At 45.8% G+C, this 15,404-nt stretch overlaps 1 protein-coding gene across 1 annotated transcript in view; it reads left to right on the top strand.

Moving 5' to 3' along the window:
• Positions 1–15,404, top strand: part of tenm2a (teneurin transmembrane protein 2a) — a 193,183-nt gene that overhangs the window by 153,619 nt on the left and 24,160 nt on the right. The window contains exons 13-22 of the mRNA XM_056439037.1: positions 1,724–1,870; positions 3,495–3,705; positions 4,489–4,608; positions 6,287–6,548; positions 7,170–7,437; positions 9,773–9,916; positions 11,152–11,401; positions 12,337–12,357; positions 12,466–12,695; positions 15,322–15,404. The exon at positions 15,322–15,404 is cut by the window's right edge and continues 72 nt beyond it. Coding sequence (XP_056295012.1) covers positions 1,724–1,870; positions 3,495–3,705; positions 4,489–4,608; positions 6,287–6,548; positions 7,170–7,437; positions 9,773–9,916; positions 11,152–11,401; positions 12,337–12,357; positions 12,466–12,695; positions 15,322–15,404 — 1,736 coding nt within the window. The remainder of the gene's footprint in view (positions 1–1,723; positions 1,871–3,494; positions 3,706–4,488; positions 4,609–6,286; positions 6,549–7,169; positions 7,438–9,772; positions 9,917–11,151; positions 11,402–12,336; positions 12,358–12,465; positions 12,696–15,321) is intronic.

A 15,404-nucleotide genomic window follows, 5' to 3' on the forward strand; every position in this document is an offset into this window, starting at 1 on the left:
GAGAGATATTAGAAAATGGCAAAGACAGTCAAAGACCTTTTTTTGAAAATGACACTGATGGGACACGTTGTCCCGACGTGGATGCAAAGAATTTTAATGTAATATGAAAATGTCAACGTGAGCTTTGAGAAACAAAAATATTTTAATCTCTTGGCATCTAGCGGACGTTTGGACCCATTTTAGTAGATATAAGTGGTCTTAAAGGGCCAGTGCGTAGCCAGTAGTAGAAATGTATTTTCTTTTGCGTATAATCTAAAAATAAGAATCCTTCTTTTTGTTGCCTACTTCTTCTAATCGCTACATTTCAGCTCACCGCTAGATGTCGCCCCAAAAAATGCCACAAACTGAGCTGGTTAAGAGGATCGGAATATTTTTGGAGAATTTACGAATACGCTTTTTTTGAGCAAGAGTAAGATGATAAATTCGATACCACACTCATATCCGAAAACCAACGCGAAAGCTAACTTAGCTTAGCATAAAGACGATGAAAACATTGCGAAGGAGCTAGCTTAACGTCTTGGAGTCACAGACGTGACTCGGTGAGAGATATTAGAAAATGGCAAAGACAGTCAAAGGCCTTTTTCAAAATGACACTAATGGGAAACGTTGTTCCGACGTGGATGCAAAGAATTTTAATGTAATATGAAAATGTCAACGTGAGCTTTGAGAAACAAAAATGTATTAATCTCTTGACATCTCGCGGACTTTTGGACCCATTTTAGTCGATATAAGTGGTCTTAAAGGGCCAGTGCGTAGCATTTAAGGGGATTCTTGCGCAAGAGTAAGATGATAAATTCAATACCACACTCATATCCGAAAACCAACCCGAAAGCTAACTTAGCTTAGCATGAAGACGATGGAAACATTGTGAAGGAGCTAGCTTAACATCTTGGAGTCACAGACGTGACTCGGTGAGCTGTTTGGAGTCTTTATCCGAACCCCGGGTAACGTAAAAAAAAAGCGAATTAGCCTATTTCCCAGAAATGCTGGTCCATAAAAAAAATTATCTCGCCTAAAAGTGACCAGATTAATACTTTGACAAGATCATACCGCCCCAAAATGTAATTTAAAAAAAAAAAAGTTTCCCAGACGCCCTTTAAAATGTCTGCTTCTGCTTTTTGCCTCGAAGCCACTCTGGAGTTGAGCGTGGCCTCGCTGCTACGCGACTTACAGAACTTTCCCTTGGCTCCAGGGCCTCGGATTCCGGTGGAGCTTTTTGCATAAACTAAAAGTGAAGGTTTATTAGCTCACACACGCACACACACACACACGCGCGCACATCACACACACTCAAGCGAACATAATCCCATTCTCTCACGAGAAAGCATTACTCTCAGGCCATCAGAATCCCATTACCTACACTGAATCATAAGTAAGAGAGAGAGAGAGAGAGAGAGAGAGAGAGTGTGTAATGATCGGGTGGGGCTCTATCGCGTAAGTGAATCAAGAGGTCTGTCCACACACACACACACACACACACGTTGGGAAGGTGTGCATTAAAAATTGACTGAATTAAATCGATTCTTGCGCAATCAATACTTAAAGTATGCGACCACGTGGTTATTAAATTGAGTGAGACTCATTGGTCTATCATACGCATGTGCGTGTGTGTGTGTGTGTGTGTTCATCTGTGTGTATCGTTGGTGATGAAGCAAACCCAGCATCCTCACCCTCGCTCGTCTCTCCCTTCTCGCCTCCTTTCCTCCTTTCCTCCCTCTCTCAGACGGCTGTCCTAACCTGTGCAACGGGAACGGCCAGTGCACCGCGGGGCAGCAGAGCTGGCACTGCGAGTGCCAGACGGGCTGGAGGGGCTCCGGCTGCAGCGTCGCCATGGAGACCTCCTGCGCCGACAACAAGGACAACGAAGGAGGTGAAACGGGGGCGTGGTGCAGGGGGACGGGGTTTTTTTAACATTTTTTTTTTTGGGGTGGAACCGATATCAAGTGCAGCCCTAACTTAAGAATGCCTCTGGGGGGGGGGATGCTTGTGAATTAATAAAGCACGATAGAGGGGAAAATAATGAATTACTGTAAAGCTCTGGGAGGCAATTTATTCGAGGAGTAATTCTTTTTTTTCTTTTTTAAATCCTATTTGCTCCCCGCCAAAATAAAGTCTTCTGGAAGAGGCAGCAGATATTTCCCAACACTAACATGCTTGCTTGACAGCTGTGTCCCGGTCGCCATGTTTGTTGTTTGTGTTTATTCTGATGGCGTTTGGTGTTTGCAGATACACACGGAAAAATAATGGTTCTTAAATTGTTCTTTATAAAACTTTGTGGTTCTACGAAGAACCATCTAGAACTATTCTTTCGTTAGAGGCACCCTTGTTGGTTATTTGAAGAACTCTTTAAGGAAATGGTTCTTTAGAGAACCCTGGTTTGAAGGGGTATTTGTGGAACCAGAAATGGTGCCTTCAAGAACCAGTTTTTAAGGTTCTTTGAGACACCTTTATAGGTTCTTTAAAGAACTATTTAGGGAAATAATTATTTTAAGAACCCTGGTTTGAAAGGTTCTTTGTACATGGTGCCTTAAAGAACCATTTTGTAGGGTTCTTTGAGACACCTTTATAGGTTATTTGAAGAACTCTTTAAGGTAATGGTTCTTTAGAGAACCCTGGTTTGAAAGGTTCCTTGTGGAACCAGAAATGGTGCCTTCAAGAACCATTTTTGAAGGTTCTTTGAGACACTTTTATAGGTTCTTTAAAGAACTATTTAAGGAAATGATTCGTTTAAGAACCCTGGTTTGAAAGGTTCTTTGTACATGGTGCCTTAAAGAACCATTTGTTCGGGTTCTTTGAGACACTTTCATAGGTTATTTAAAGAACTATTTAAGGAAATGATTCGTTTAAGAACCCTGGTTTGAAAGGTTCTTTGTACATGGTGCCTTAAAGAATCATTTGTTAGGGTTCTTTGAGACACCTTTATAGGTTATTTAAAGAACTATTTAAAGAAACGGTTCTTTAAAGAACCCTGGTTTGAAAGGTTCTTTGTGGAACCAGAAATGGTTCTTCTATGGCGTCACTCTGAAGAACCATGGGGGGATATGAGTGCAGAAAGAAAGTGCTGATAGTGCAAAAATGTAACAAAAGGTTTGAAGTAACTAAAATACTAAGGCGTCACCATTTTTTTATGGCTCTGCCGGCACTAGCGACCTGTCAATCACCGTGTAGCCCCGCCCCCTAAAGCACCCTCTGCTTTATGGTCTATTTTGCTCTTAATGGGACCAGAATTTACGATTGAGACCATAAACTGATCTTAATTCATACTCAAGTGAAAAATAGGGTAATTTTCTCTTTGCAACCACAGAAGTGGGCCCCCAGTGGCCAGAAGAGAGGATACAAGTTCTGCATCGGCTTCTCTTGAATGCTAATAGGCGGATATCGGACTATAGCGTTGACAGGAATGTGCTTTCATGTATTTTGGGGGGAGTTTATTTTGCATTATTTGTAACACCGCCACCAACCACCACCTCTCTTGCTCTTTCCCTCCCTCTCAGATGGACTCACGGACTGCATGGACCCAGACTGCTGCATCCAGAGTCCCTGTCAGAACAGCCCCCTGTGCCGGGGGTCCCGGGACCCTCTCCTGGTCATCCAGCAGAGCCCCACGTTCCAGCCCCGCGTCCGCTCCTTCTACGACCGCGTCAAGATGCTCGTGGGACGGGACAGCACCCACGTCCTGCCGGGGGAAAACCCGTTCAACTCCAGGTACCGTGGGAGAGCACACACACACACACACACACACATAAGTATTAGTATTCATATCACTTACAGCTATTGAGGCAGGATATAAAATGCAGGGCTTTTTTTTTAGGAACTGCATCTTTCATTTCCCTAATTCAGGGTTCGAGTGTTTTCATGTTTGACATCAAAATGATTCTACATGCCTGTGAGATTGCATATTATGAATGTATATGAATAAATAAGTGGCGTGTATATAAAAGGAACTCTCAACCCACCGACACAAATATCAAAAAGACTTCAGGACGGATCACAGAGCGAGTCGAGACCTCCGCCGAGACTCCCCGAGGAGTTTTGTTACCGCCGTGAAGCATCGTGTGTTTCAAAAGAAAGTAGCTCATCAAAGTGATGCTGCATATATATATATATATTTAAATGTTACCCTACGTGTCCTATCTGTGGTCCTCACACACACACACACACGGACGCACACGCTCGCATCCATCCACATTGTCACGGTTTGTTTACGTGATTGACGGGGAGCTAATCTGGCTGGCGCGGTTTGCTGATTGCCTCTAATTAATGAGTGGCGGAAGACCAGAGCTGTGAGAGAATGGGCAAACAGGGTGATGGAAAGATGGAGGGGAGGAGGAGGGGGGGGGGGGGGATTAATCAAACCGTGATGATTGATGGTTAGGAAGATTGGCTTGATGGATCGACCTGTCGCTCCCTCTCTCTCACTCTCTCTCTTCCCCGTGTGTGTGTGTGTGTGTGTGTGTGTGTGTGTGTGTGTCTTCTGTCTTCTTCCAGCTTGGCGTCCCTGATCCGGGGTCAGGTGTTGACGACGGACGGGACGCCTCTGGTGGGGGTGAACGTGTCTTTCGTCAACTACCCGCACTACGGATACACGCTGACGCGGCAGGACGGCATGTACGTACAACAACGGGGGGGGGGAGGAATTAGATTAGATTAGATTAGATATAATGATCCCGTGAGGAACACTGGGCTGTTGGCGGACACAGATAATTAGATACAGCAAAGAAAAAAGGGGATTTTTTTTATTTTTTAAATGTATTTACAACACAAGGGAGAGTCAAAACTCGATATCCTCGGTGGAAATGTATTAATAAAAATGGTAACGGGAATGAAAACAATCCAACAAAAATAGAAAATATGAAGAGGCTATATGGAGTGTTTGAGGAGAATTGTGCCAGACTTATATTATTTACTCGTAAAACTACCAGGCGGGACATTTCTAAACCAAGTTTCACTTTGCAATATGTGGAATGAAATGATAAGGGCCGCGCCACGGGAACCCGAGGAGCTAAAAAGGAGAGACAACCTTGAAATTGGATGTCGGGGCGCCACGGCGCTCCGCTCGGTTCACTCACCTGACGTGTCTTTCCATTCCCCCTCTGCAGGAATTGTTGGTGCTGCTTTAATTTTGACTTCTCTGTCCACTTCCTTCCTCGACAAACGGATATTGAATTCAAGTCCGGCTGACATCCGGAACACGTCGTTTCAAACGTGGGTTCGTTCGGTTCTTCCGGACTGAGCTCCGCTCATTATAACGAGGAGCGTCCGTGTTCCCTGTCTCGGGTTCTGTAAGCGCCGCCGTCCGTCTCCTCTCCATCTGCTTCCTTTGCAGACTCTTTTTCTCCCCGGTTAGGCCCGAGCCGACGCCGAAACATCCGAACTCCCAGTGACCTTTAATTAACCTTGTGTCGCAGGGGCAGCGGCCCAGCGGTCTCGCAGACTCGAAGGAACACGATATCTGGAGTCTGACCAAGTTTCTTTTTGACTTATTTTCCTCCCACTTGTTGCAGGCTCTCGGTTCCAGACTCGCACTGAGCTCATGTGACCTGGCTGTGTGCTAACCATTAGCCCACAGCTGAGACAAAAGGTCGAAGAGCATCTCTTTACCAGCGTTCTAACGTTGTGAAGTTTATATTGTCTCCTTGTGTATGTTGTAAAAGTTAGTCGTGGTGCAATGCAATCAATATGAAACATCTATTCCAGGTGTGGGGGCGGGGCTTGTGGGGGAGGTTGTCGATGACTTTAAGCAGTGCAGTAAATGTTAGACGACGGTTCAAAAGTTTGGGGTCACTTTTCAAAGTAAAGCACTTTCTGATCAGTGAAGATAACATTTAATTAATCATAAATATTCTCTACATAGTTAATGTGTACATGACTATTCTCTGGTGTGTAATGAAGTCTCTACAGAGGTGTGTAGAGGCCCATCTCCAGCGTTCTAATGGTACATTGTGTTATCGCCTTAGAAGACTAGCGGAAGGGTAGAAAACCCTTGAAACCCCTTTTTATGTGAGAGAAGCTTTAAAACTGGCCTTGCTTTGAAGAACTAAATTAATATTTCAAATATAAATCATTATTTCCAAACGTTGTCAATTTATTGACTATAGTTTAAATTCATTTTGCAATTTATCTGATAAATAAAAGTGTGAGCTTTCATGGAAAACACAAAGTTATCTGGGTGACCCCAAACTTTTGAACGGTGGTGTATATTGGACGAAGACAACCGCCGACAGTGCACATCCCCCCCCCCTCCCCCACACACACCTGTACCTCACTCCCGTCCTCCTCCCTCCAGGTTCGACCTGCTCGCGAACGGCGGCGCGTCGCTGACGCTGCGGTTCGAGCGCGCTCCCTTCCTGAGCCAGGAGCGCACCGTGTGGCTGCCGTGGCAACGCTTCTACGCCATGGACACGCTGGTGCTGAAGACGGAGGAGAACACCATCCCGGGCTGCGACCTGAGCGGCTTCGTCAGGCCCGACCCGCTTGTGATCGCGTCCCCTCTGTCCTCCTTCTTCAGCTCCAAGCCGGGGGAGAAACCCATCATACCGGAGACACAGGTGCGGTACCACTGACCTCTGACCTCTGGCAGGCGACTAATCTCCCTTGTTGGTTCCCTCGCTCTCTTCCCTCTCTCCTGTGGCTCTCTTTCTCCTTTTCCCTATGAAGGTAGATTTGTGTCTTTATTCATATTTTAATTAAAAACCATTGCTCTGTTTTGTTCAAAGTAATTAAAATGTCGCAGCAATTCACTTGTTTTCATAATGCTCGTGCCCTGGAGTCTCTTTTTAATTTTTATACTTGATATTTTATTTAGGTATTTTTACAGAAATTCAACCTTCAAAAGTAAGAGCGCATAATAACAATAAAACATAAAAGTAAATAAAAATAAAGTAAAAATTAACCATGCATCTGGCACAAATTCAATTTTTTTTAGCAAAACTAACAATTAATTTACTTACAAACGAGAAATTTCTTCTCAAAACCTTTTTTGTTTGTTTGCGTAATAAATACACAAATCTACCTTCACACTTCCCCACCTCTTTCATTTTCCTCCCATTGTTTTATTCCCCCTTTTTTTGTCCTTCAGTCGTCAGTGGAGGCGTGACCCCCCCATTACTCCCTCTCCCGCTAATCCCCCTCCCCCGGCCATCTCCTAATCCCTCTCTTTTGTCTTCCAGGTGCTCCACGAGCAGATCGAGGTGCCGGGCTCCAGTCTGAAGCTGTGCTACCTGAGCTCCCGGACGCAGGGTTACCGCTCCCTGCTCAAGGTCACCATGACCCCGGCCGTGGTGTCCATGGGCCTGATGAAGGTCCACCTGATGGTGGCGGTGGAGGGACACCTCTTCCAGAAGTGGTTCCACGCCTCGCCCAACCTGGCCTACACCTACATCTGGGACAAGACCGACGCCTACGCCCAGAGGGTCTACGGGCTGTCTGAGGCTGTGGGTAAGTGAAGAGGTGGAGAAGGAGTTGGGGGGGGGGGGGAGGGAGGAATGGAGGGAGGGAGGGAGGAGGGAGGGAGGAGGAGGGAGGGAGGAGGAAGGAAGGAGGGAGGGAGGAGGAAGGAGGGAGGGAGGGAGTAAGTGGGTTAGTGAGTGAGGGAGGGAGGGAGAGAGGGAGGGAGGAATGGAGGGAGGGAGGGAAGGAGGGAGGGAGGAAGAGAGGAGAGAGGAAGGGAGGGAGGAAGGAAGGAGGGAGGAGGAAGGAGGGAGGGAAGGAGGGAGGGAGTAAGTGGGTTAGTGAGTGAGGGAGGGAGGAAGGGAGGGATGGAGGAGGGAGGAAGGGAGGAAGTGAGGGAGGGAAGGAAGGAGGGAGGAAGGAAGGAAGGAAGGAAGAGGAGGGAGGGAGGAAGGAGGAGGGAGGAGGAGGGAGGGAGGAGGAGGAAGGAGGGAGGGAGGAGGAAGGAGGGAGGGAAGGAGGGAGGGAAGGAGGGAGGGAGGTAGGGAGGGAGTAAGTGGGTTAGTGAGTGAGGGAGGGAGGAAGGGAGGGATGGAGGAGGGAGGAAGGGAGGAAGTGAGGGAGGGAAGGAAGGAGGGAGGGAGGAAGGAAGGGGGGAGGGAGTGAGTAAGTGAGTGAGTGAGGGAGAGAGGAGGGAGGAAAGAAGAGAGGGAGTGAGTGAGGGAGGGAGGAAGGAAGTAGGGAGGGAAGGAGGGAGGGAGGGAAGGAAGGAAAGAGGGAAGGAGGGAGGAAGGAAAAAGGATACAACTAGAAAGGATCCCAGTGAGGCAGCCCTGGCTCTGACAGAGAAGAGAGAAAGTGCTAATTAGGGCGCCTGAAGGAAAAAGTTAATCCAGCAGAAACCCCGAGTCTCCATCAACTCCGCGGAGCAGCCAGTTAAGTGCTTTGCTCTTTTCTCTTCTCTCTTTTTTTCTTTTCTTTTTGTTCATACGTCTATTTTTTCCCATCGCGGTCCAGTCAGCCAGCCGTAGCCGCGGTGAAGGGTTATTAGCCATCAGGGTGAGTTAGCAGTCGGCCACTGGAGTCCAGCGGAGGCCGCCTGTCAGGGGGGGGGCTTCTGTTTGAGAAATTACAGCCGCTCAAGGGGCCCCTATCCTCCCCGACAGCTTGTGTGGCACCCTGGACATTTTAAGGGCTCTTGTTGTCCATCCTGGAGAGCGGTCCTCCTCTCTTGCTCTCCTGAAGGCTTCTTCACTTTTTTACCCCGTGAAAGTTTTTTTTTGGTTCAATTTCTTGGGAGTTTTTTTCTGATCCGATGTGAAAGGTCAGAGGTCAGGGATGTCGCACGTGTAAAGATTGTAAAAGCCCTCTGAGGCAAATGCGTAATTTGTGATATTGGGTTATATAAAATACATTGAATTGTATTGAATATTAAGCGAGTTAGACAACATGTCAACATGTGACGCAGCTATTAGAGACTCGGTGTGTTTACACAATAAAATCATCTGGGATGCTGCATGGACATCGAATGCAACGGATCCACGTACATGAAACTATTAAACTTTATTAAATATATAAAATGCGCATCCGTCCATAAAAACATCCGCAGCCGTCCCATCGAGTTCGTATTTAAAAAAATAAAAAATCTGCGATTCCTTTTACCTTTTTAAAATAAAAGTCTGATTTATCTCTGAGAGAGGAAGTGGATTTAAAACCTCTCTAAATTCTTCCTACACAACCAGGGTCAAAAGGTCAAATCCAATAAGGCAAATGCAAAACAGGCAATCAACGACATTTCTCTAAAGATTATAAAGCATATTTTTACGCGGTTTGCATGTACGTGAGAGCGGATGCAGACGCAGGTATACTTTATTATTATGGTGCGCGGCGAAGCTGAGAAGGTGGCGGCAACAGCAGACTCGCGGCGACTCGAGTGGGAGTTGACGTGTTAACACACTTTTCCTTTTAGCAAGTTGCAACACACACACACACACACACACTCGTTTCATCTCAACTCGTTTTTCTTATTTGTTCATTTCGGTCGGATCAGACACACGTGTGCTGGTGTGTTTATAGGCCCACTGGGTTATCTCTCCAATTAACAAGGTTTTTAATGGATTTAGCGGCACGTGAGCGTGTTACTCAGGTGTGAGTGCAGGTTTTTGGTACAGGTGCTAACTAGCTTCTCTGTGTATCACACGTTTTTACTGAAACGATGAACTTCCAGAGAGAGGTTGTGCTCAGAGGAACTTCTGCACAGCCTCCCTTCCTGTGTTGCTGCTTTCATTTTCGTATCTTCCAAGTTTTCCCTCACACTTCTTTGTGTCGTGACCTCTTCTTCCTCTTCTTCTTCTCTTCCTCTCTTCCTCTCCCCTCCATGTAGTGTCCGTGGGCTACGAATATGAGTCCTGTGCCAGTCTCATCCTCTGGGAGAAGAGGACCGCCACTCTGCAGGGCTACGAGCTGGACCCCACCGGCCTGGGCGGCTGGTCGCTCGACAAGCATCACATCCTGAACACACGCAGTGGTGCGGACTGCCCCCCCCCACTCACTCACTCCGTTCCTCCCTCCTCCATCCCTCCCTCCCTCTATCCCTCCTTCACTCACTCACCCACTCACTCCCTCCTTCCCTCCCTCCTTCCTCCCTCCTCCATCCCTCCTCCATCCATCCCTCCCTCCCTCCCTCCTCCATCCCTCCCTCCCTCACTCCGTTCCTCCCTCCTCCATCCCTCCTTCACTCACTCACCCACTCACTCCCTCCTTCCCTCCCTCCTTCCTCCCTCACTCCATTCCTCCCTCCTCCATCCCTCCCTCCCTCTATCCCTCCTTCACTCACTCACCCACTCACTTCCTCCCTCCTTCCCTCCCTCCTTCCTTCCTCCGTCCTCCATCCCTCCCTCCCTCACTCCGTTCCTCCCTCCTCCATCCCTCCCTCCCTCTATCCCTCCTTCACTCACTCACCCACTCCCTCCCTCCTTCCCTCCTTCCTCCCTCCTCCATCCCTCCCTCCCTCCCTCACTCCGTTCCTCCCTCCTCCATCCCTCCCTCCCTCCCTCACTCAGTTCCTCCCTCCTCCATCCCTCCCTCACTCCCTCACTCGCTCACTCACTCACTCCGTTCCTCCCTCCTCCATCCCTCCCTCCATCTAACCCTCCTTCACTCACTCACCCACTCCCTCCCTCCTTCCCTCCTTCCCTCCTTCCTTCTAGTTTATATTCAGCCACTCCCAGCAGGCTCACAGTATACTGTGTATCTCACACAACTTGTTATTGGGGCGGCTTTAGCTCAGTGGGGTAAGAGGGCCGTCCTGCAACCAACCGGTTTTGTGGGTCGATTCCGCTCCCTCCCCCATTAGTTGCAAGTCAAGTGCCTTGAGCTGAACACTGACCCCCCAGCCTCTCGCGCCGCAGCCCCCTGCTCCTTAATAACTAATAATGATTATGGGTTAAATGCAGATTTCTTGGGGATAAATAAAAGTGTATATTCTATTTTCTATTCTATTCTATTGTCATGGGGGGGGTGTTACCTCTTCACAAGAAGAGCTTGTGTTCTCACTCACTTCCATCCCTACTGAGGAAACATGCATCTGCCAATCAGGAGCAACTATCACAACAGGGGGACACACACACACACTCTCACACACATACACACACATATACACACATGTTGACCTGAGTTTAGAGGTCACTGTAACTCATCCTCTCCGAACTGAACCGACGACCCTGACTCCGCCCCCCCCTCCCCCCCCCCCCCCTGCCTCAGGCATCCTTCACAAGGGGAGCGGCGAGAACATCTTCGTGACGGAGCAGCCGCCGGTCATCACCAGCGCCATGGGCAACGGGCGGCGCCGCAGCATCTCCTGCCCGAGCTGCAACGGCCTGGCCGACGGCAACAAGCTGCTGGCGCCGGTCGCCTTGGCGATGGGCATCGACGGCAGCCTCTACGTCGGGGACCTCAACTTTGTGCGCCGGGTTTACCCGTCGATGAACACAACTGGCATCCTGGAATTAAGGTAACACTACACCTGGAATAAAAACTGATGAGCACTTCACTGGCACTGGAATGGCACTTATTATGGTATTTATTATAATATTTATTATGGTGTTTATTATAGTATTTATTATGGTGTTTATTATAGTATTTATTATGGTGTTTATTATAGTATTTATTATAGTATTTATTATGGTGTTTATGAAAGTATTTATTATAGTATTTATTATAGTATTTATTATGGTGTTTATTATAGTATTTATTATGGTATTTATTATAGTATTTATTATGGTGTTTATTATAGTATTTATTATAGGATTTATTATAGGATTTATTATAGGATTTATTATGGTATTTATAATAATATTTATTATAGGATGTATTATAGTATTTATTATGATATTTTTTATAGTATTTATTATAATATTTATTTTAGGATTTATTATGGTATTTATTATGGTATTAGTTATGGTAATACTTATGATATTACTTATAGTATAATACTTATAGTATTACTTATGGTATAATTTATGGTATTAATTATGGTATTACTCATGGTATTACTTATAGTATTACTCATGGTATTACTTATGGTATTACTTATAGTATTACATATGGTATTACTTATAGTATTACTTAGGGTATTACTTCTGGTATTACTCATGGTATTACTCTTGATAATACTTGCAAAAAGTTTTAAATATGATTCTAAATACTGCTCCAGGAAGAGGTTCTGGTTGTATTAAAGTAATAAAGAAGTGTTCAGTGCATTCATCACGGAGCGTTTCATCCTCCATGAAACAGAATAACCAGGTGAGACATTATGGGATGGCGGGATCAGGTAGAATGATAAACCGCGGCGCCGGCCTTCATCTCCAGGGCGTGTTTACGGGTAAACGGCGTCGTGTTGCGCTCCTCGCGCTGCGTGAATTAACGTTTGTTTTCTCTCTCTTGAAGGAATAAAGATTTCAGACACAGGTAAGATCCCCGAGGCACGGAGTTAAAAGCTTCTCCGGCAACAACAGAACGCCAGAACAAAGCGTGTTTCTCTGGCGTGATCGTTGTTTGTTTTCCCCCTCACCTCAGTAACAACCCGACGCACAAGTACTTCCTGGCAGTGGATCCGGTGTCGGGGGCGTTGTTCATCTCCGACACCAACTCGCGCAGAATCTACCGCGTTCACTCGCTCACGGGCGGCCGCCAGCTGCCCGACAACGCCGAGGTGGTGGCCGGCACCGGGGAGCAGTGCCTGCCCTTCGACGAGCGCTGCGGCGACGGCGGCAAAGCCACCGACGCCACTCTGATGAGCCCCAAAGGTGAGGCGCGGGTCACCGGCGATGCCGACGGGGGAATAGTCGCTTTAGTCGATCGTCATGCGACGAAAACGTTTCGTCCGAATCCTAAAACGTGATGTTTGATGCTGTTTCATATTTAAAAAATATTTTTGCTCAGGCTTAACAAGACATTTAACGATGTCGCCGTTTGGCTGCGGAAAAATGTGCCACTGGAAAATCTAATAATTAGGATTGAATAATCGCTTTCAACAATTGTCATGCAACAAAAACGTTTCGTCCAAATCCTAAAATGTGATGTTTTTATGCTGTTTCATATTTTAAAAAGGCATTTAAAGATGTCACCTGCCACTGGAAAAACAAATAATTAGGATTGAATAATCGTTTTAGTCAATTGTTGGCTTTCTCCAAATCCTAAAATGTGATTTTTGCTGCTGTTTTATATATATTTTTTAATATATTTGTTACTATTGTTCGGACTTAACAGGCATTTAAAGAGTTCACCGTTTGGCTGCGGAAAAATGTGCCACTGGCAAAAAAATTATGAGGATAGAATAATCGTTTCAGTCAATTATAATGCAAAACATTTTTTTGGTCCAAATCCTAAAATTTGACAGTTTGCTGCTGTTTTATATAAAAATATAATGTTTGCTCAGACTTGACAATTAAGGCATTTAAAGATGTCACCGTTGGGCTGCGGAAAAATGTGTCACTGGCAAAACTAATAAATAGGATTGAATAATCGTTTTAGTCAATTATAATGCAAAAAAATGTTTAGTCCAAATCCTAAAATGTGACTGTTTGCTGCTGTTTTATATACAAATATAATGTTTGCTCAGACTTAACAAGGCATTTAAAGATGTCACCGTTGGGCTGCAGAAAAATATGCCACTGGAAAAGCTAATAATTAGGATTGAATAATCGATTTAGTCAATTGTCATGCAAAAAACATTTTCTCCAAATCCGAAAATGTGATGTTTGCTGCTGTTTTATATGTATTTTTTTTAATATATTTTTTTTACTATTGTTCGGACTTAACAAGACATTTAATGATGTCGCCGTTGGGCGGCGAAAAAATGTGCCACCGGCAAAAATTAGGGTTAAATAATCGTTTTAGTACATTTTCATGTAAAAAATGTTGTCTTTCTCCAAATCTTAAAATGTGAGGGTTTTATTATTTATTATCTTTATTTTTAAAAAGGGACCATAAATGTCACCATTTGATGCTCCGTACCAGATTGTAGCTACACAGCTAATTAGCATCTGTAGTCCCTTGAACAGACCATAATAAACATAAAACAATAACACAAACAGTTCAGGATGAGACGCACTACACAACATGTGGTAAGAAGAACACACAATACACACAATGCCAAGCCACAGTACCGCTCATTAAAAGTAAGTAATACGTACGATTAAAAGTAAGTAATAAAAAACATTAAAAGAAAGAAATACGAGCTATAATAAAATAAAAAATCATTGGGTTTTTGTTCTATCGTTCGGACTTAACACGACATTTAAAGACGTCACCGCTGGGCTGCGGAAAGATGCGACAATTTATTGAGACTTAATTTCTCATTAAACTAATCGTTAGTTGCAGCTTTAAAGAGGCGCAATAATGCCAGGACGGCCAATAATCTGTATATTTATTAGCGAATACAGAATTTAAAAAATTATAAAAAATATCAATGTGATTCTCCAGATTGAGCCTTAAGTGTTCCTTCAGTATTATTTGTTTCCTGAAGCAGGACCGACACAGAAGGAGGTTATAAACCAGGTTAATGTTAAACTTATTAATGGAATAGGGGTTTTTTTTGTGGATCATTGGATCTGAAGAACATTGTGACACCAAACTGTCAAATATGTCACGCCGTCACATTCCCCGCCAGTGACACCGGCATGTGTGTGTGTGTGTGTGTGTGTGTGTGCTGCACATAATAATGCATCCGTGTCCATACAGAATGTGTGTGACCTTGAGTGTTCGGGGAAAGACAGCGAGCCGCTGATTCCCTCTCACCTGTCACAGGTAGAGTCAGCCGGCACACACCAGCGTGCCCACTCTGCCCAGTTCCTCCTCCGTCTCTCTAAATCCCTCTCTCTCTCTCTCTCTCTCTCTCATTTACCCTCCACTACCTCCTCCATCTGTTGTTGTGTATCTCGGTGTGTGCACCTCGGAGATATTTTCGGGGGTGCACAGTTGTCTCGAACAAACACACCTGTCTGAATGCCGACGAGGCTGACACAGCACTGCTGGTAAACGCCAGGAGAAGAAGAAAAAAGTGAAATGCAGAAAGTGGAAAAGGTGTGTGTGTGTGGGGGGGGGGGGGAGGAAGGAAGTCTGCTAAGTCTGAGAAATCTGCTTTCAGTCTATACGATTGCCCTCTGGGAGGAGCTGAGCTCTCGCATCCCGATGACTCATCCCCAAAACGAACACTTATCTAATGGTTCACAGACCCCCCCCCCCCCTCCCCCACCCCTCCATCACTCCGTTCCGTCTCATTTCGATGGAGCGTCGACGCATTTCAGCCGTTCTGCCTTTTTTTTCCCAGATTTGAAGTTCTTAAATCACGAAGCCGCAAAGGCGTTTCTTTCTGAGTTCTCACGGGTCGTCCCTCACCGGCGTGCCGTCCCTCCTCTTCCTCTTCGACAGGCATCGCGGTGGATAAGAACGGCCTGATGTACTTCGTGGACGCCACCATGATCCGCAAAGTGGACCAGAACGGCGTCATCTCC

The sequence above is a fragment of the Pseudoliparis swirei genome, chromosome 19 (genome assembly GCF_029220125.1).
Source record: "Pseudoliparis swirei isolate HS2019 ecotype Mariana Trench chromosome 19, NWPU_hadal_v1, whole genome shotgun sequence".
In the NCBI taxonomy this organism is placed as follows: Eukaryota; Metazoa; Chordata; class Actinopteri; order Perciformes; family Liparidae; genus Pseudoliparis; species Pseudoliparis swirei.